This window comes from Ailuropoda melanoleuca, chromosome 6 (genome assembly GCF_002007445.2).
Source record: "Ailuropoda melanoleuca isolate Jingjing chromosome 6, ASM200744v2, whole genome shotgun sequence".
NCBI lineage: Eukaryota > Metazoa > Chordata > Mammalia > Carnivora > Ursidae > Ailuropoda > Ailuropoda melanoleuca.
This window is the reverse complement of record NC_048223.1, coordinates 124233178-124253783: the sequence shown is the minus strand read 5'-3', so window position 1 is coordinate 124253783 and position 20606 is coordinate 124233178. Positions and strand designations below refer to the sequence as shown.

General features: G+C 49.9%; 1 protein-coding gene across 3 annotated transcripts in view; it reads left to right on the top strand.

Annotated features, from left to right (window-relative positions):
• DHX32 (DEAH-box helicase 32 (putative)) overlaps positions 1–20606 on the top strand; it is a 61092-nt gene that overhangs the window by 32287 nt on the left and 8199 nt on the right. For 2 of the 3 annotated variants that reach the window (XM_034663418.1, XM_034663417.1), the window contains exons 4-10: positions 1939–2311; positions 7762–8007; positions 9403–9502; positions 9590–9748; positions 18494–18685; positions 19316–19465; positions 20157–20443. In XM_034663418.1, the coding sequence (XP_034519309.1) occupies positions 1939–2311; positions 7762–8007; positions 9403–9502; positions 9590–9748; positions 18494–18685; positions 19316–19465; positions 20157–20428 (1492 nt within the window). In that variant the 3' untranslated portion in view covers positions 20429–20443. Of the gene's footprint in view, positions 1–1938; positions 2312–7761; positions 8008–9402; positions 9503–9589; positions 9749–18493; positions 18686–19315; positions 19466–20156; positions 20444–20606 lie in introns of those variants that run through there. The other variant, XM_034663419.1, reaches the window with a different exon arrangement.

Sequence of the window (20606 nt, the reverse complement as noted above, 5' to 3'; positions counted from 1 at the left end):
CAGGAACTCTTGGATGTAGCCACTTATAAAATGAAGTATTACGGTATTGTTAATTAATATGGATCAAGTGTATATTTAATTTTTTTTTTAGAAAGCCACAGAGGCAAGTAATTGTGGAGAAATCTAGCAATGTTTTCAGAGTAGGTCGAAGACACATCTCTTGCTGGGCCTTGGGTTCCATGTGATTATTTTATGGCAGTCACCCCCCCCCCCACCAAGCATTCAGTTATGACAGCCAAAGGAAGGGCTACAATTTGTGTTGACATATTTTTTAATTCTTATCTGCATGGAGCATTCTCTCTCAGTTCGGACAAAGCTTTCTGCTGTGGGGCTGCTGAGGCGCAGGGACACCTCTGGAGGCGATGTACTCGGTGGGCTGCCTTGGCCCCAGTGGGTTCTGCTTCCTGCTGCCTTGGCTGGGGGCGGGGGGGGCTCTGGCCCTCACACTGTCTTTTGTATCTGCACTTTGCCATTATTCTCGTTGCTGGGAGACTGTTCTTTCTTCTCCAGCCTGAAATTCCCCGGCCATTGCAGAGTCAGCAGATACTCTGATTTGTTGCTAACAGTTTGAGTCACAGCAAAGAGGCTCAAACTAGTGAAAAGCCCCCTGTGATAAAAGAGAGCAGCCCCGCCATCTCCCTCCTGGTAGTCTGTGCTCTGAAGAGGAGTGTCCCCGCCACTTGCTCCCCTGTGCCCTGCATAAGCCACCCGACCTCTCCGGGCTCAGGCTTCGTCATCTGTAAGATGGGGTGCTTACTCTGCCTGCTCACAGGGTTGTTGTGAGGACAAAACGAGCTAATCCATGGGACTGACACGTGTGAGCACCTTGTACATGGTAACTAAATTTTCATTATAAAGATAAATCGGAACCAGATTCTGTTTCTTAGAGATCTATGCTAACCATAATTTTTAAAAAGCTCAGATTGAATAGCTATTTAAATGAGAGGCTTGAAAGTGACCTGTTGATTTGGAAGGCAGAGTTCTATACTTGCTATTGTCTTTTTCATTTTCTTTGTAACCCCTTAGTATCTAATTTATCAGGCACATAATAGACCCTTAGTAAATACAGTCTTTATGTCTAGTACCATTTTTTAGGATGTTGCATTTAACAACTTTTAGTTCTTCTATAAGCTCTTTCGTGGCTTTTTTGAAACCGTGAATATCTAAATACTATATACCTAAAATAGTCTTTCTGAACCAGGTGTCCAGACTTGTAGAAGTGATACATAAATTTCAAATATGGACCCCCTAGAACATAGATTTTAAAAGAATTACTCATATTTTCATTCAAGGTCAAATTCAGTACATTTAATTTTGGAAAATATTAATAAAACTATCCTATATTTTATTTTTAGCTTTCAGAAATTCTGTTTTAGGAATTTGAAATATAAACTACATTTCCTGACACCTTAACAATCTGTATTTTTTTTTATAGTTATCAGGAGCATCACTTTTTAAAGCACTGTACACATGATCTTATTAACAAAGGTAGGAAGTAGATCTCTGTGTTATAGAGAAAATTGAAGGTTCGTGTAGTTTTAGGATTGAGCCTTAGTATTCCCTTAGCGTTACACGATCATCTGGAAGGCCCAGGCCTTGCCGAGTCTAGCGGAATTTTAAATAAGTCACCATCTTCTCTTTCTAATGAAGCCTTGATGTATTTCCATAACACACCGCCTCCTCCTGGCAGAGAACGTCCCTCCCCGTAAGATCAGTGCTTAGAGGAGTTTTTGCTGGGAAGGGAACAGATGCAACGTCTGACGTGAAGGAAGTAGCATAGATTCGAACGATTTGTCTTTAGACCTGAGTCGCTAGTAGCGTGGGATGGTGTCACGCTAACTCCTCGGTTAGAGAGCGGGTGTAGCCGAGGCGTTTGTGGTGGTGTTTGGAGTCTGGTTTTTCCTGAGGGCCTCTGACTGCCCTATGGCGTCTCCGTAGGTACTGCACGGACGACGTGCTGCAGAGAGAGATGATGTCCAGCCCTTTCCTGGGCAGCTATGGGGTCATCGTCTTGGATGACGTCCATGAGAGAAGCATGGCCACCGACGTGTTACTGGGGCTTCTGAAGGATGTTTTAGTGGCGCGACCGGAACTGAAGCTCATAATTAACTCCTCCCCGCACCTGATCAGCAAGCTCAGCTCTTACTACGGCAACGTGCCTCTCATAGAAGTGAAAAAGCAGCACCCGGTGGAGGTCGTGCACCTGAGCGGGGCTCAGATGGAGCCCTTGGAGTCTGTCCTACGCCTCATCTTTGAAATCCACCAGTCCGGTGAGAAGGGGGACATTGTAGTCTTTCTGGCCTGTGAACAAGTAAGTAAGTAAGAATCTGGCCCAACAGAGTCATGGGGTCCCTTGGGGGGAACCTTTTAACCTTGCGGGGAAGCTTTTAATGATTAACACCCAGGTGTCCGTTTGCTGACCCACTGTTTAAACATCTGGTTCCAGCAGCCCCTTCTGTTGAGTGCCAGCGGGGTCAATAAGACGCGCCCTGGGCGGAGGGCAGGGGAGGCGCTCGGGGCCCCGCCACGGAGCTCTGTCCCCGGCGCCCTCGGGCTGAGTCCCCGGGCCGCCCCGGATGCCCCGCCGCTGCCGCGCCCGCCTGCTCGGATGGTCTCAGAGGGAAGGTGCGCGCGGACTCCCGTCACACTCTGGGCTACCTCCCGCACGACCAGGAGCGGTTGCCGCAGAGGAGGACCGTCCCCTAAGCACTTGACATAGGGCGAAGGAACAAAAAAAGTTCCCACTGATGTTCCTACAATAGTCAGTGGAGTGTGAGGCAGAAAGAGAAAATTTCTAGCGTACCCAGAAGGCTTTCTCCCCACACAGGGGCTCTTTTTCTTAAAAGATGAATGAGGGAGACGGTTGGGCATCTGCCTTCGGCTGGGGTCATGATCCCGGGGTCCTGGGATCGAGTCCCACCCACATCAGCCTCCCCGCTGAGCGGGAGTCTGCTTCTCCCTCTGCCTCTGCCTTGCTTGTTCTCTCTCTTTCTCTCTCTTGCTCTCTCTCAAATAAATAACATCTTTAAAAAAAAAAAAAGAATGAGAAAAATCAGACTTGGATTCAGGAAAATACGTTTTCAAAAGAACAATTAGAATGGTAGAACTGAACATCTGTTACTGCTTTTACATGGTCAAGGTGCCATTCAGGGTTGCGTTGGATTTTGTTTTTGTTTTTAATTGCATCTATACAGTGGCCCTACTTCCCCTCGAGTACTCTGTTGGCCGAATCTAGAAGCTTCCAGAATCTCAAGAATTATACCTTCCTACAGACTAATTTTCCTGGTCTTTTTTTTTTTTTTCCTACCATCATCTTACTCAGTAAAAGTACTGGTTTCTGGTAGACCATGATCCAAATATGTAGTGATTCCAGGGATTAAGCAGAAACCAAAAAGGAAATGGTTTGATATTGGCTGAGCCACGAGCTGAACAAAGTATCAGCTCTCATCAGAGTCTTAAATTTCACATGCTTTCAGAAATACTTACAGAAGTATTTATTCTGGGGTGCCTGGGTGGTGCAGTCGTTAAGCGTCTGCATTTGGCTCAGGGCGTGATCCCGGCGTTCTGGGATCGAGCCCCACATCGGGCTCCTCCGCTGGGAGCCTGCTTCTTCCTCTCCCACTCCCCCTGCTTGTGTTCCCTCTCTCGCTGGCTGTCTATGTCAAATAAATAAATAAAATCTTAAAAAAATATATTTATTCTGTTTTACATTCAGAACATAAAGGATGACTGACCCTCTTAGCTTCAGGAACTTTAGACAGATTTTACCTGCTTCCATAAAGAAAGTAATTTAGAATCTCAAATATATGATAACTATAGCATATTTATCTATTTTTCATATATAGATTATATAGTTTCTTCAATAGGAGATCTGCCTATTACACTGATCTATTCTATTATCATTTCCTAATCCTGCATGAGTCAAGATATTCTAGAAAGTCCTGAGGAAAGTAATAAAATGATTAGGCAGCCAGGAGAGAAGGATTGATGAAGACAATTAGAGGTTCTCAGTGTAACCCAGAGAAGCCTTAGGAAGGGAAGAATAGCAGAATTAGCAGTCAATCACCAGGAGAAAAAGAAGACAGAAGTTTTGGGGCGGGGGGCAGAAAGGTATAATTAAGACTGATAGAATGAATAGTCCTCCTTCAAGTCAGAGTAAGCAAAAATTTCCAAATGGATTTTTTTTAAGATTTTATTTTAGAGAGAGAGCAGGGGGAGGAGCAGAGGGAGAGAGACAGACTCCATGCTGAGTACGGATCCTGCCACGGGGCTGCATCCCATGACCCGAGCTGAAATCAAGAGTTGGTGCTTAACTGAGCACCCAGGTGCCCCGCAAAATGGATTTTTGAAAAATAACGTTCATGACAGAATTGGGGATAGTGGATGGTCTTAAGAAAGGTATTTGATTTTTATAAGTTTAATATAAGTTATAATTAATGACGTGGTGACTTTTGAAATGTCAGACCTTAGGAGATGCATTTTTCCCGGGGCCGGTAGTAGAAACTAGAAAACCCCAGGGCTTACGAAGGTGTATACTCTTTCATGAAGTGGGACCAGAAAGACATTTCCTGTGCAGAAAGCGTAGTCTTATAGAGCCTGAAAATCCAGCAAGTGATCGTGTGATGCAGGCTGCGGGCCGGATTTTGCGATTCCAACCTCTGAGGGTGTGCCGTGATGTGGGGGGGGCTGCAGGTCTGATCCAGTCCTGGGATCTCTGAGGGAGGCTCCCTGGTGTCCTCAGGCTCACGGCAGAGGCCTGGGTCGGTGGCATCGTGCTGGCTTCAGCACAGCTCTGCCGGACCAGCTTTCCCTCCCAGTTCAGCTCTGCACGCCGCAGCTGGCGTCTGCTTCTCCCTGCCTCTCGCCTAACTAACCGGACACACTTCATCTCCTGCCGGACGTTCCTCTTTTCTTCTTTACCACGGACATCAGCGTCACCATTCAGATATTCCTCTCCTGGGGCACCTGGGTGGCTCAGTCTGTTAAGTATCCGGCTTCTGGTTTCAGCTCAGATCATGATCTCAGGGTCGTGGGATATCAGGCTCTGTGCGGAGTATGGAGTCGGCTTAAAGTTCTCCCTCTCCCTCTCTTTCTGCCCTCCCCCCGCGTGCACTCTCTCTCTCTAAAAAAAAAAAAAAAAAAGATACTCTGTTCCTGTGATCTTGCAGTTTGTCTCTGAAAAATCCGCCTTGCTTTGAAATCCACATGAACCGCTATTGATCATTTTCCTCCCGTACTATTTGAAGCTTTCTTAATTTCTATATAAAACTTTAAAATCTGACATGGCAGTTAAATGTCCTAGGAATGCAAGCAGTCAAGTACATGAGCAGAAATGTACTGCTTGTCATTTTTTATTTTAAGAGCTACACTTATAATCGTAGAAATACTCTCCATTTTGGGTTGGCGAGCATTGGGTCCCTCACGCCTGCTGTCAGCGCTGGCCTAGCCCCTCACCAGCTCTGGATTAACCCCCACGGCCCCATGCTGCCCCGCGTCTTGACACGTAATGGAGACTTTGAGCCCGCAGTGTGTCTAGTTCCTCATTACTTAACTGTCTTCTAACTTGGAAAAGTGAAATATGTTAAGTAGAGAATGAAGTTGAGATTTATGGTCCCAAGGGCCCAATTACGGTGCCCCTCTAAACTGTCCCAAAAAGGCACTGTCAGGTTGAAGGTTTTCTGGGAAATGCTCTGTGCAGCTGTGTGCCTTTCACTTGGGAGGTTGGGGATCCCCCTTCAGTGTGTCTTGTGCTTTCTGTGGCTTTGCAGGGGATCCTGGGAAGGCCCCACGTAGGTCAGTGCACTGTACCCATTGGGTAAGAAGGAAATGAATAAACAGTTGGAAGCAGATACATATGTTGAGCATTTTTTTTTTCAAATTCTGAAGGTTATGGCCTCAAAGCCCTATGCCGGCTGAGCCTGCAGGGTCTAAACCACGTAGAGCATCGAGTTCTATTTAGCTCTGCTTGTTTCCTTTTGAAGATTTCTTTTATGCTTTTTTCTTTCTCCATTTGGAACAAACCTCAAGCTTAGAACCCACATATAACCAAGAAGGTTTAGCAAGTAGAAGCAAATAAAAAATCAGTGGCCCAGATTACCTTTTTTTTTTTTTAAAGATTTTATTTATTTATTCGACAGAGATAGAGACAGCCAGCGAGAGAGGGAACACAAGCAGGGGGAGTGGGAGAGGAAGAAGCAGGCTCATAGCAGAGGAGCCTGATGTGGGGCTCGATCCCAGAACGCCGGGATCACGCCCTGAGCCGAAGGCAGACGCCCAACCGCTGTGCCACCCAGGTGCCCCCAGATTACCTTTTAAGCAGTATTCTGAGAGAGTAAGAGAAATGTTTCAGTGCAATTTGAAGGTTTATTTTGAAAAATAATTGCTTACGAGCGGGCTGCTGGGATCCGTCTTCTTCTCCAACCCCAGCAGCGCCTGTGGGCAGCCTGCTCGAGGGGGGTCATCCGGGAGGAACGGGGGGCATCCTGGGAGGCCTAGCAGTGGCCACTGGCAGGGACACACAGCCCATGTTCCTTCTCCCCCTGTAATTTCTAACAGGCTATTCTCACATATGATGACGGTGTGATCAGAATTATGTTTGTTCTGATTGTCCCAATCGGCAAGTTTTCATTCATTATGATCAACAGTTACACTCTTTGCTTAGTAGACCTCTGCCCCCAGGAAGCCACCTCTGTGGGACACGTACACAGGAGAACATAACTGGACACCTGTTTGCGTGGAGGTCTCTGCTCTGCTTCCTGGGGCCTCCCCGCTGTTCAGGAATAACTTGCAGGCAGCTCACCTGTGATGCCATTTTTCCAGGCAGATCTGTCCTACAAAACCCTTCTGCAAATGAACTGAAGGAAGGAGAGTGAGTGAGCTACTGCACTGGAAAACGGAATAGGCCTTAAAACTCAAAGGGTCACAGAAAGTCATCTTTTTTTTAGAATTTTAGTGAAATCTAATGAATGAAATGAGGCTTCTTCCATTGGGTAGTTTGTTAGTTGGGCCCTTTAAGAAAGCAGAAATTTTAGAAATATATATTAAAAAGGTATAAGAATTAAACTGACAACTTTTTTACATGAGGCCCTAAAAAACAAGTTGTATTTGAGAAATAGAAAAATACTATCTAAAATGCCTTGCTTTTTGAGCATTTCACAGCAGTTACTTACTTATGTATAGTTTTAGGGGAAATAATTTACTTTTTTTTCAATACATTTGGCAGTGAAACAATTTAAAAGGGTATTTCTAAATGCCTGAATCACGCCAAGGTGTATAAATTAGCAGCGACTATTTCCTGCCTACTTCATTGCACGTATGCTGTCTTAAATTGTTAATGGGTCAGGACAACTTTCAGAGTGACCGAGAGACCCTGATTACAGAATGTGTCTGTGTCTGTGCTTTCGTTGGAAATCTGGAGATTGTTTTATAATTCTTAACCCTGCCACCATTAGAGACAGTGATGCATCAAGCTAGAAACAGGATAAATGCATGAAGGCAAGGTAGTGCATTTCACAAGAGGAAAACCATCTCGGACTAAAAGCAATAAAATTGTTTATAAATTATATTTAACTTCCCCAAAGAAATGTTCTCATCCAGTTACATCTTCTTTTCATGTAACGATTCACATAGACGACGACGCAGGCATTTCTTTCCTTGTACACATGATGCAGGTTTTGCCTATAGTTTTAATTAGACATTTTTTTAAAGTAGTTAAGTTTGTGAAATGTCCATTCTCATGGATGACGTTATTTTTTACTGTAGGATATTGAGAAAGCCTATGAAATCATCTGTCAAGAAGGATCTAACTTAAACCCAGATCTTGGAGAGCTGGTGGTTGTTCCTTTGTATCCAGAAGAGAAATGTGCATTGTTCAAGCCAAATGATGAAACAGAAAAAAGATGCCAAGTTTATCAGAGGAGAGTGGTGCTAACTGCCAGCTCCGGAGAGTCTTTGATCTGGAGCAACTCTGTCAAATTTGTCATCGATGTGGGCGTGGAAAGGAGAAAGGTAATTGTTGTCAAGTAGGTGGACCAGCTGCTGATGACTGTCCTTGGGTTCCTGCCACTGTATCCACTGAGGAGCGCGGACGGAGCACGTGATCTGGGGCAAAGGGAAGGTCTTGCTCACCCGTTACTGCCTTTCCTTAGCACGTCGGGAATCCCCAAACTGAGCTGGTTGAGGTGCCGCAGGAAAACAAGTGCCAAAGCATGAAGGTGGGGGTCCTCGTCGTCCGCGGCTCTCCTCAAGCTCAGGTGCTAGCAAGGCAAATTGTCGGACTCCTACGCTAGCCTTTCCCTGTGTACACTCCTGAGTGTTTTTGAGAGCCCCCTTACCAAAATAATTAGCATCTTCCCTGAGGTGACTTACCAGAAATTAGTTTCAAGTACACGGACTTTAATTTCACCAAATTTTAGCTTTAATGTTGATATGATAAAATTCTATCCTAAACTTTTAAAAATATTTTTTATAACTACCTTTAAAGAAAAAAATTAGGAGACATGGAGGTAGGATATCTCAAACCCTCAAAGACACTGGAACTTGAGAAATCCTAGCATCTAAGAACTGAAAGAACCTACCCAAGTATTGATCCGTTTCACGTTGGTAGAGATGACGTAGCTTTTATCCCTCGAGGAAACTGGGTCTCCTAGTATCTTACTGTCCTACCGCGACAGCAGCTCCAACCATTCCGAAGGTTCCCTTGGAACCCGTCTGGGCTAAGAAGAAAGTCACTCTTGGTGCCATATGCAGTTTTGTTTTTTTTTTTTTAAGCATTCAACTCTCTCTCTTTTTTTTTAAAGATTTTATTTATTTGACAGAGAGAGAGACAGCCAGAGAGAAAGGGAACACAAGCAGGGGGAGTGGGAGAGGAAGAAGCAGGCTCCTAGCAGAGAAGCCTGATGTGGGGCTTGATCCCAGAACACTGGGATCACGCCCTGAGCCGAAGGCAGATGCTTAACAACTGAGCCACCCAGGCGCCCTCATATGCAGCTTTTGTCTGAGCCGATCTGACTGGAAAAGTTCAGCTGTTACCCAGGCCAGCCCACTGCAATCCCAGTTTGACTAGAACCTGGAAGAGCCGCACCGGCAGAGATAAGCTTTCCTCCACGTGGCGTATGCCGATCTGCCATCCTCACAGGGTCGTGCTGAGAGGTGACACTGCTAGCATTTCAGGAGATGGTACAGAGGTCCCCTATTTGTGGAACCTACAATGAAAGCAGACAACTTGAAATCCATGTGTTAAGGTGCTAGCAGTTTCTATCTCAAGGCAAGTGAAGAATAGATAGGATCCAGAGGGAATGAGTCCACAGCAGAGCATTTCACGCTGCCCACGCCCCCCCGGTCCGGCGAGCCTGCGAGCTCCAGAGTGATCTGATGGTAAAGGTGCTGTCTTTCCATTTGAAGGTGTACAACCCCAGAATAAGAGCGAACTCACTCGTCACGCAGCCCATCAGCCAGAGCCAAGCAGACACGCGCAAGCAGATTCTCGGTTCGTCGTCCTCAGGTAGCACCACGGTCACGAAAACTGCTGTAAATTCCTGTACAAAGGGGACCTAGAGACGTTAAAACCACTCTCCTCGGTTTCTTCTAGGGAAACTCTTCTGTCTGTACTCTGAGGAATTTGCCCGCAAAGACATGCGGCCCCTTAAGCCAGCGGAGATGCAGGAGGCCAACCTCACCAGCATGGTGCTCTTCCTGAAGAGAATAGACATCGCGGGCTTAGGCCACTGTGACTTCATGAACAGACCAGGTAGCTTTGTGCTCGGTGCTCGCGGGGCTCGTGACGGGCCCTCTTTCCTCCTGCCCGGGCCCAGTCCGAAGAGCAGGTGGCCCTTGGCAGTGCAAGCCGGCATGGAGGTTTGGCTTGTACGAAGCATTTTTCCCTTTAGAGGTAAACATTTTCTGAAGGAATTTTTTAACAAGCCTCTAGAAATATCTGCCTTGACAGTGGAGAATCGTCTGCCATTGGACCCTGGAGCCCAGGAGGCTAGGCCTGAGAGACCCAGCGGGGTCTGAGTGTGGCGTCTGAGGCTGCCTGCAGCTGAGGGCAGGGGACTTCTGGTGGCCTTCAGGTTTCCTGGTGGGACATGGGTCAGCCAATAGTCCTTCCTCCTGTACCATACTGTCACGCAGGGGAGCTCCCCTAGAAGTTCCCTCTTTTGCAATTAAGGGCCAGCTTTTCTGTGAAGGGGTAAGGTTCTTAAGCCTAGGACCGAGACTCCGTAGTTACAGGCCGGCCATGGTGCTCCGGGGACCTCTCCTTTGGTGGGTCCCGTCACCCAGGAGGTGCTGGCGTTCTCCCCTGCAGTACAGCCCCTCCCTCGCTGGGACCATGGCTGCTCTGTGGAACACCAGCAGAGTGCTGCAGAAAGGCCGAGAAAGCATGGGGCAGGTGGCTTGAGCAGTGTTCGCAGCGGCCAGGACCTTCTCTTCTTAGCCTTGCACCTTCTCACACATTCCCAGTTGGCTTCTCCTACCCGGTGGGTGAATGCTGCTTCCGCTCTGCTTTCAATGTCAAGGGGGTGACGCTGGCTATGGAGTTTAAAATGTCAGCAGTCAGCCGGCAAAGAAGGGTTGAAAGCAGCAAATGCTCTCCTTGTTCTTGTCCATTTAAACGTCCTTTTGTCCTCTCAGGGAGAACAGCAGTACCGTCTGTGTGGCCCGTGCAGCCACAGTCATTCAATGCCGCAGCAACCCTCTGGGGCAAATGCTCTGATCTGCTCCATTTTACAGATGAGGAAACTGAGTCACAGAAATTAGGTCACGTACACAGAGAAGGCAAACACTCTGCTAGAGTGTCTCCTTAAACACACCGGAACCCCGTGGGCCTAAACAACTCTCCTAGTCGTCTGTGCCCTCTTTTCCTTAGGAAGGTTCTCTGGTGCTTCTCCACCGCACCCTCAGACCTCCAGCACCCCACCCCGGGGCCGACAGGGGCGGGTCAGATGCGGCTTGCTGTGCATGGCCTGCCGGGGCTTGAGCAGAAAGGGACACCTTCCACTGGGCTCCCCCTGCCCCCCGCCGCCCCCCGCAAGGCCAGCGCTAGTCCCCAGTCCCCTGCCCCTTCCTCAGGCAGCCCCTTCCCACCACCTGCGTCCAGGTGGTTGTCACTGCGGGCACTGCCGCTTTGTGCCCCGGCCCACAGCCTAGCTTCGCCAAACCTGAGTGGGTATTTGACACCCCATAAAGCTTCCTGATTTCAAGTGTTGATTGCCCCTTGGTGGTGTTTTAGTTTCACTTGTGCTTTAATACAAAGGAATCCCTTCCTTTTTTTCACACTTTAGACCAGTCGTTGAAACTTTCAGTACGTTTCTGGAAGAGGGTAAATGACTGCCTGCCGATCTGGGTGTTATTTGTCAAATGTGCACAAGAGAGCCGTGAGCCAAAAGGCCTCATAAGCGGAGAGCATGCCTGGAAACAGTATAATTGCTGCTTTTCTACAATGCTTTCTCTCAGCTCCCGTATTTTTCAGTTGTTTCGTCCAGCGGTGCCAGTAGGATTTACGAGCACTTGAGAAGTACGTTATTTTCTTTACCCTTGCTCAAGTATTTCTGAAAGTGACTGGTAGGATTTGGAGTAGGTTAAGTAAGAGGAAGGTCCCTCCAAAGATGCCAGCCTTTGAAGTGAAAAGGTGCAAAGGAGAATGGACAGTGGAGAGCATCCGCTGAGATGGACACAACGATCTGGGAAGGAGCAGCTCGGGGACAGCAGCGGCCGGAGAATGGGACCCAGAGTTGCAGCGTGTGTGCGGCAGCCTCAGCTGGGTGGGTTCATTGTCAGAGGGGTAGGAGTGATGGGGACTGTGGCGAGCTAGACGGGGCGAGGGGCCCAGGCAGGCCAGCAGGGCTGGTGGCCGCATTCCTGTGGCCTCCGTCCCGTAACTGTCCAGCTGCCATCCCCCTTCTCCTTTTGATGGTCCTTCTGGCCGCTGAGGAAGATAGTGAGGGTCTCTGCCACGTGCCCCCGTTTCTTGGGTTTCTCCTCAGTGACCTCAGAGTTTCAGACAGCGCGGCCTTTGTGGGAGGCCAGTCGGCCACGGTGACCCCAAGAGACCGTGCAGAGACCGTGCTCTGCAGAAACACGCTTCATTTTGGAACATTGCTCTTCCAGTTCCAGCGCCGCGGCTCATCTCTCCGGTCCAGAATCACCACGTGTTACTCCCCAGGCATCTTCTTGGTTCCAGACAGTGGATGTTTGGTGAACTTGCCGTGAAGGGAGGAGACGCAGCCTTTGTCGAAAGCAAACAGCGAAGCACAGCGGCACAGAAGAACCCCTCGCTCTCTGGTGGCCCCCTCTGCGCTGCCTGGGCCCAGAGCCGGTAACAGGGGACAGAGGGTTATTAGCGCAGCGGTTTATTGTCTCCGGACAATGCGCACCTAACTGCGTTCTGCTGTGCTGGGGAAAAGCTAACCGTGGATTCACTCTGACTCATCATTTTAGAAGGAAAAAAAGATGATGCTTGCAGCTGATGCATTTAGCTCAGCTTACCACTGGAGTTCGCCAGTGCAGCAAACCCGTTCCCTTGTTGGGATTCACGAGCCGTGTGAAAATGAATTTGGCATAACTGGGCTACAGGCTATTCATTGAACTAACTCCCTTGATATAGATCTCTTCAAAAAAAAAAAAAAAGGGTCCGTTGTTTTTTCTTTCCTGAAGATTGACCTCCGTCACGAGCAACGCCATCACCGTTGATCTGATCAGGAGGCCCAGGGTCAGCTGAGCACGTCTCCCTGGGGAGGGCACAGGCACGGACACCGAAACTGGGCACAAACAAGCAGAAACATACCAGCCTGCACCGGATGTCGTCTTTGTGTCTGGAGGCGGAGCTCGTGGGTGGTGGCCGGACGACTGGCTTTGGAATGATTCGAGAGGAATGAACCCACACACAGGCTTGCCAGACGTGGCGGGCAGGACGAGACCGAGTGCTTGAGGAGACGGGCAAGAACGCAGGGCCGGAGTCACGTCGCGGCCGCGGAGGCCAGCATTGGTCAGCGGAGGCGGGATTAGAGACGCTGCAGGGGCTTGATCTGCGGTCATGCTGCAGGAAGTTCACCAGAGGAGTCAGGAGTCAGCATCTTCTAGAATCCCGTCTGCCGCAGGAAAGCCTCGTTCGTGTGTGCACTGGCGAAGCGCCTCTGCTTGTCTCTGCGTCGCTGCAAACGGGATTTTGCTTTGGGGTTTGCAAAAGGATCTTAAAATGTGACAGTCTGTACTCCAGAGGAGAGCGGAGACAGAAGGGGCCGCAGACGCCACTGCACGGCCGGCGCTCGCAGACAGCCTTGCGGCAGACCCCCGCGCCGGCTGCCGGCCGCCCCCCAGCAGCCCCGGACGTGAGCAGATAGTCCAACGCCACACGGGCAGGAAGCCCTGCCTAGATGTCGGCATCCGTGACGGTCACACTCTCAGAGTGCTGTGTTCAGGTGGCGGGCCAGGAGTAGGAAAAAGAGGCACAAATATGCCAGCACAACTGCAGAGCTGCCCAGTGAGGACCCTGGAGGGTCTTGGAAGCAACAAAGTAACTTTTCAGAAAGTGAAGATGACAACAGGAGAGATTTTAGAAGGCACAGAACGGAAGCATTTTCAGCTTTTGATTCTCTCATTAGGCTCTTCATGGGTCCCATGAGCACGTGACTTATTGTCCAGGCCAGGACGCTGGGGGGTGAAAGGGGGCGTTGTTCATAATTAAGCCAGGGTGAGCCGTGGGAACGGGCCGTGCTCGGCCGGCTGGGGCAGGGGGCCCCGGATGAGGGGCCGCGCCAGGGAGCTCAGGCTCCCGAGCCGACTGCCAGGGCTCCAGTCCCGGCCCCCCACTCGCTGTGTCACCCCCGGCATTGTGTCACCCCCTTGGGCCTCAGTTTCTTCATCTGAATGCGAGTGTAATCAAAGTAATTGGTTCTTGGAGTTGTCAGGATAACTGTTCACGTGACTGGCATATAGTAAATACTGTAGCTGTCCCCACCTGCGCGACTGCTCCCTGAGCTCGGAAACAGGCCTGTGGGCCCTGAGCTGCAGAGGTCCCTACGAAGGGCGGTCTTCACCGTGTGAGAAGCAGATACGGGGCCACAGGCGTTGGGAGGCAGCAGCGGGCTGCCCCTGGGGAGCCGCCGTCGATCCCAGCAGAGCGTCGGACTTGGAGCCTGCAGACGCACGGCAGGTGCAGAGGCCGGGCCCTCGTCCCGGTCGTGCAGCCACGGAGACAGGCTGCCTTTTCCTCCTCTGTGCCGTGAGGGTACAGGCATGCCTCTCGTGTCGGCGGCTCCGAAGAGCTTCACAGGAGCTTATCCAGAAGTGCTGTGTGTGGTGTGTGGGGGAGAGGTGACGCAAATGTCAGGCTTTATGAGCGTGTCCTTTGAAATTCGGGGAAACAGAAGCCTGTCTGTTCTATCCTCTTCAGAACCAAATTCTTCAACTCGCTTCCTAGAAGTCCCAAGACTTTCAAGTCTACACCGTTAGCCCAGAGTCATCTCCTGATTCCTCAGTCTCTCCCCTCTCTGGTCTCTGTGCCCTTCGTGATGCCCAAGTCCTGGTCCTAAAACCAGTTGGGACAAGAAACTTTTTTTCTTTAGTCCTCTTAAGCTGTGGCTTCATTTCTCTCTGTCTTTGTGTGTGCGTGCGTGTGTGTGTGTGTGTGTGTGTGTGTAATGAATGCAAGTACCTGGCACACTGAGAGCTCTGAGGTGGCTGTTCTTTTTCCTTCCATAGGCCAACTTGGCCCCTACCTTTTCTAAGCTCCAGCGGCACGTGGAGACACTGTTCCTTTGACACAGAATTATGCTGTGGTGTGTTAGTTAGAATTCTTCTGGAAGCAAGTGCTAGCAACGCAGTTCACACTAGCGTAAACACAAGTGGAGGATGATAAGGAAATTGGGGTGTCCTGTGAAATCCAGGGTAAGAAGTCGAGCCTCAGGAACATGTAAGAAAAAACAGAGACTTGAAGAACCTCAGCTCAGTGCCTCATCTCCGTGTCTCTTGGTTCTTCTCCTTTGCTCGCTCTCATCAGGCCTCATGGCAGAACCTCGGCTGTGTTCTGCTCCACGCCGTACGATGTCCTGAGTCAGCCCCTGGAAATTCCTCAGCTTCTCTTGGTCCAAACTCTAAAACCCCCAACATAGAGCGTCATTGGCTCAGTTCGAGCAGGGGCCCACCTCGAACCCGTCAGCCGTGTCTGGAGGTTAGCGGTAGTCTGGGAGGTGGTCACGCGCTACAAAATCATGCTTCTCTGGGAGTGGGGGTGCCCTTCCTGGAAAAGAGGCCAGTGAGGTTAAAACTGCATCTCCGTACATTGGCAGTTGGTTGTTGGTTTATATGTCGGGCTCCCTCCTAAGACCTCCAACTCCAGAAGGGCCAAGATTGGGCCTGTCTACATGTGTCCCTGCCCCTGAGGCCTTGCAAATGCCAAGAGCACAAGACACTCGTAAGTGGCTTGAGGGGAAGTGAGTGAATGAGTTGAGTGTTATCCTTAGAAGGAAATAAGTCAGCAAGCAGCCAACAAGGCAGCCCCTGGAGACGGGCTCCACTCCTTTCTTCCCCTTAGTCCTTCCCTAGGCCAGGGCTGGATGGGAGTGACGTGAGGCGCCCATGGCTCTCTGGTTTGCGAGAGTGTCCTTCCAGGGCACGGCACAGAGCAGAGCTGGCGTGCCAGAGGTCCGAGGGCACAGGTGGGTAAGCTCAGAGGGCCCGGGCCGCCCCTGGTCACGCTGCAGCCGGTGCTGGGCAGGCAGTGGGAACGGTGCCGTTGCCTGAGAGCCGCGTCCACGCCAAGGCTGGGCACGAGAGGCTCCGCTCCTGGCCGTGGGCCTGGCGTGGAAAACGTGTCTCTTCCGCTTACCGGTGGAGGCCACCCTCTCTCTCAAATCCTTTCCAACTCTAGCGACTCAGGTTGAACCTTTATCCTGTGTCCTTATTGGTTAGAGAGCAGGTTAAGGAGTACTGGGGAGGAGAGGAATCGCCCGTGCCTTTGGGGACTGCTTACCTAGAGAGACCCCCGCCCTGTTCTGCTCCTGCGAGACATTTGTTAGCACTGCTTCCCACGGGTCACACGTAACTGCTGTGAGGAGCCTCGTCTACACCTTCCGCGTTTTAGCTGGGACAATTGTATGAGCCACACTGGGGAGATGCGTTCAAGTGTGGAGCGTAACAGTAGCAAATCCTGTTCGGTTATTTATGATTGTTCCCCCACCTGTGTAATCTGCATTCATTAACTTGTCCCTTCTGATGGAATAAAACCCCAAGAACATCCTCTTTTTTTCTGGCGTTAGGATGGGAGCAGAATTAGGAAGCTAGTTCCCTTCATAATCCTGTGTGCAGCCAGCCAGCTGCAGGGCTTAAAAACGAGGAGGAGTAGGTGCCCTTTGGGGACAGAGCCTGGCTGCGAAGCCAGATGCTTACAGGGACAATTTGCCAAAGACCCTGTAAGTTATAACGCAGCGGCTTTGCTGATTTATAGAAATCGGTTTCCAAACAGTTTTCAGTAATTAAGTTTTTGCTCCCAGCCCCCTCCTGCTGCGTTTCACCCGAAATGCGTGTTTCCATGACTGCGTCTCGCACCTTCTCCAGCAGGCCAGCTGTTCTTTCATTGGATGGCTCACTGAGAGAACTCTTGGACTTTTTTCTAAATAGCCCATTTGTCTCCTTCCCGGGACTATGGCTTCTCAAGGTCTTATCGTTGCCCAGGGGGGTCCAAGGAGGAACGAGGAGCGCACGGGTGCTCCATGCTAGCACCCAGGGGAGATCGAGGGCGCAGAGCCCGGGGAAAGGCAGGAATCTCCCAGGAGCCTGCCCTGCTCCGTGTTAGATCTCAGTGAGAGAATTCAAAAGCAACGGGGAAGTTAAAGTTCTTCTCTCCCAGTTGGGGATTACAGCTGTGCTCCAGGTCTTTCGGTGGTGTCTGGGGGCCGGGCAGGTTCGCCGGGGGCTACTTCTTAGAGCCCCTGCCGCCCTGACACCTGCTTTTCTAGAACTGATCTTTTGCTCGTGACTGATGTGTCACAGGTTGAGATCAGGCCTGTCACCTGCTCTGCTCTTCTTCAGTGAAAGGACTAGAGACTTGACAAACCACATGTCGGCATCAGTGAGCCATTTCTGGACCCACAGCAGTGGTTTCTCCTCATGTTTTCATGGCGTCTTGTTAGTGACGAGGGGATGGTAGCAAATCTGAGTTGGTGTCTGGCTTTTGAGTTATTCAGTTTGCCTGAAATTTTGATAAGTAGCTTAGCAGTCAGTGTTTGAACATCAAATAAGGAAATTTTTACTATTTGTTACATTGAACTCCCAGATGCAAGTCGGTGAAACTGCTTCTTGGGTCCCCATGGTGTTCATCTCCTGCTCACGATGCACCTGCTGGGGTGGGGACAAGCGAAAGCCATCGGGAGGTGCTCGGAAACGCTTCAGCGTCTGGGGTAGAACACCACGGCAGCTTCACACCGTGTGGTTTCCTGCTTTGGCCTTTACTGCTGTACCACCTGCCGGACAGGTGAAAAACACATGGGCAAGGAGAATACCTTGCTTTGAATAAATGGGTTATCTTTTTTGGTGGGAATTAAGCGTGTATGATAAACACCACACCATTACTGATGTTCTGTAAACTTAAAGAAGAAATACAGGTCTGGAGAAAATCAGCCTTCTGCCCTTATTTGCACTGGCAGGTAACCCTTGAACATCCTTGCCTGCCGTTTCTGTCGCCTCTCCAGGTTCTGGGTCAGTTTCAGTTGATTAATATTTCTTTATTATGGGACTATATTTTCCTGCTCTTCATGCCTCATAATTTTTTTTGGATGCTAGATATTGTATATTTTGCTCTTTTGGGTATTGGATATTTTGTATTCCTATAAATACTCTTGGCCTTTATCCTGGGTTGCAGGACGATCCTTTCAGGTCCTGGTTTTAGGATTCGTTTGGGAGCACTGGAGAGGGCACGTGGGGTGGGGTGGGGGCCGTTCTTCCCGTCTGCATCTCCCACCCAGGGCCCCATGAACTGCACGATTTCCTAGTCTGGTGGGTAGAAATGGTCAGTGTCCTAGATCCCACATGAGCACCCAGCACTTTCCCTCTAATCCTCTGGATGGTTCTGTGACCCGACGTCGTTTCTTCTGCGTGTTCTGCTGACAAATTGAGGAGACCTTTCATGATCTTCGAGTCCTGTCTCTGTGGTTCTGTCCTGTCAGGTAGTCCCACCTGCGAGCTCTGGCCACCTCAGCCTCCCTGGACGCTCCGCACTGTCTTCGTAGCTCAGGGAGTCCAGCAGGCCCCACCTGGGCCCCCTTCTGGGACTGCAGCCGGGAAGCTCTTCCACTTACGCTGGGCGGTCGTGGCGCTCACCTTGTTAGCGTCCCCCTCTCAGCAGTCACTGTCCTTCACTGCCTGACGTTCTTTGTCTTGCAGACTGTCATTTCACGGGTTTTGCCCACTATTTGGTTGTTTCATGTGGGGGGGTGGTCCAGGACTTGTCACTCCATCTCGGTTCTAGGAGACGGGTGGTGATTTTTTTCTCTGCTAGCCCCGGAAAGTCTGATGCAGGCTCTGGAAGACTTGGATTACCTGGCAGCACTGGACAATGACGGGAATCTCTCGGAGTTTGGGATCATCATGTCGGAGTTTCCTCTTGACCCCCAGCTCTCGAAGTCTATCCTCGCCTCTTGTGAATTTGACTGTGTGGAGGAGATGCTGACGATCGCTGCCATGGTGACAGGTACTCCCCTGGGAGCGCTGCTTTTCCGTGTTGTCAGTCTGTCCCCGTCTAGATTTAAGTGAGATCCCTTTGAAAAATTGAAGAACCTAACAGAGACACTGACCAATTCACTTAACCTTTTGAAGTGATAATGAAATACTTGAATAGATTTAAAAAGTAGAAAGACGAATTATCTTAGTATGAAAAAAATCAAAATCCAGTAAATTTCTTAATCAGACATTGAAAGAAAAATGTGTCACTAGAAGTGTTCTTCCCCAAAGAGTTACGTGTCTGTTTTTATTTCCTACCTCCTTCATTCTTTTTGCTTTCTGTGTTTTAATATATCCTTTTACTGGCAGCACAGGCCAGAAGCTGTGGCTGGGCCTCTGAGAGGCTCCGGTCCCCAGGGGTCCCCTGCTCTGACTGTGGTACCAGCAGGGGACTCACTCTACCTGACAGAAACAAACATAAACGGACAAAACAGGATAACTCACCCTAGATCTCTCGGATTTCTAAGCAAGCAGGAATAACATGTATTCAGAGTAGACAGGAGCGGTTCTGCACGCACAGCGCGGAGCCCCTCCCTCTGCATCTTGTGCTCAGGTCAGAGGTCTCCAGTCTTGCTGACCTTGTGACTTTCGCATCTTAAAGCTCCCAACTGCTTCTCTAATCTGCCACACGGAGCTGAGGAGGCTGCCTTGACTTGTTGGAAGACATTTTTACATCCCGAAGGAGATCACTTTACCCTCATCAACATTTACAAGGCCTACCAAGACGTAGCTCTGAATTCCACCAGTGAACGTAAGTGAATGCGTGTGATGATGAGAAATTGACTTTTTTCCCCTTTCCTTCCCCAAAGAAAGCCGAATTGTTCTTCACCCTTCTCTAGCCTTGTCAGTCACTCGAGTGGAATGGCACGTGAGGCCCTGACCACGCTTGCTGCTGTGCGTGTGTCTGTTGAGTGTGGAACTCCAGCGCTTGGGCCGGCCAGCCCTCAGGGAGCTAGCGTGGGCACAGATGACACAGGGACACAGAGACATGCACAGCACAGCTCCCACCCTGCAGGGTTAGGGGAAAAAAGGAACTGCTATCTCTAAGTGCCCTGGGGTCAGAGCTGGGGTTTGTGCTTGCCCGAACAGCCACAGTCACTACTAGGCAGATAGAGAATACAGACCTTCAGAACCAAACCAAACCAACCAACTCCGGCCCCACACACTAGGAACGAGTCCGGGTGTGCTGGGGAGACAGCCTCCTGTGCCGCCCTTCGGAGCTGCCAGTGAAGGTGATGCATTGGCCGGCACTAGGAACACGCTGCTCCCACAGCTGGGTGCGCTTCCAGAAGCCCCATGGCCGCTGGAGCTCCTGCCAGCGAGCACGCATCCCTGCAGCCTCCCCCCACCCGCTCACGGGAAGACACCGAGGTCTCACCCCCTTCCTGGCCTGGGCTCTTACCGCTTATGACAAATCATCATTTCTTCTTCTTCCCTCCCAGACTGTGTTGAAAAATGGTGTCATGATTACTTCCTCAACTGCTGTGCTCTCAGGATGGCGGACGTTATCCGAGCCGAGCTCTTAGAAATCGTCAAGCGAATCGAGCTTCCCTGTGCAGAACCGGCGTTTGGCTCAAAGGAAAACGCTCTGAACATAAAGAAGGCTCTGCTGTCGGGTCACTTCATGCAGGTGAGAGTGGGGATGGCGGCCTTCAGTGTGGCCTTTCCAAAATCTCACACGTTCAGGAGAGTCGGTCAGGAAGCTCTCACCTAGCAGTCTTTTATTGGTGTTAACTTTAAATAATGGAAACCCTTCTATGTTACTAAAGATTTAGTATTTAAACATACTTCCTCTCAAGGGAACTGAAGGGCTAAGCTGGAGTATGTTCACTTTGTCCAAAAGGACAAAGGCCTTTCTCATCACAGAGTGAAGTTAGGAAAATGTGCTCTTT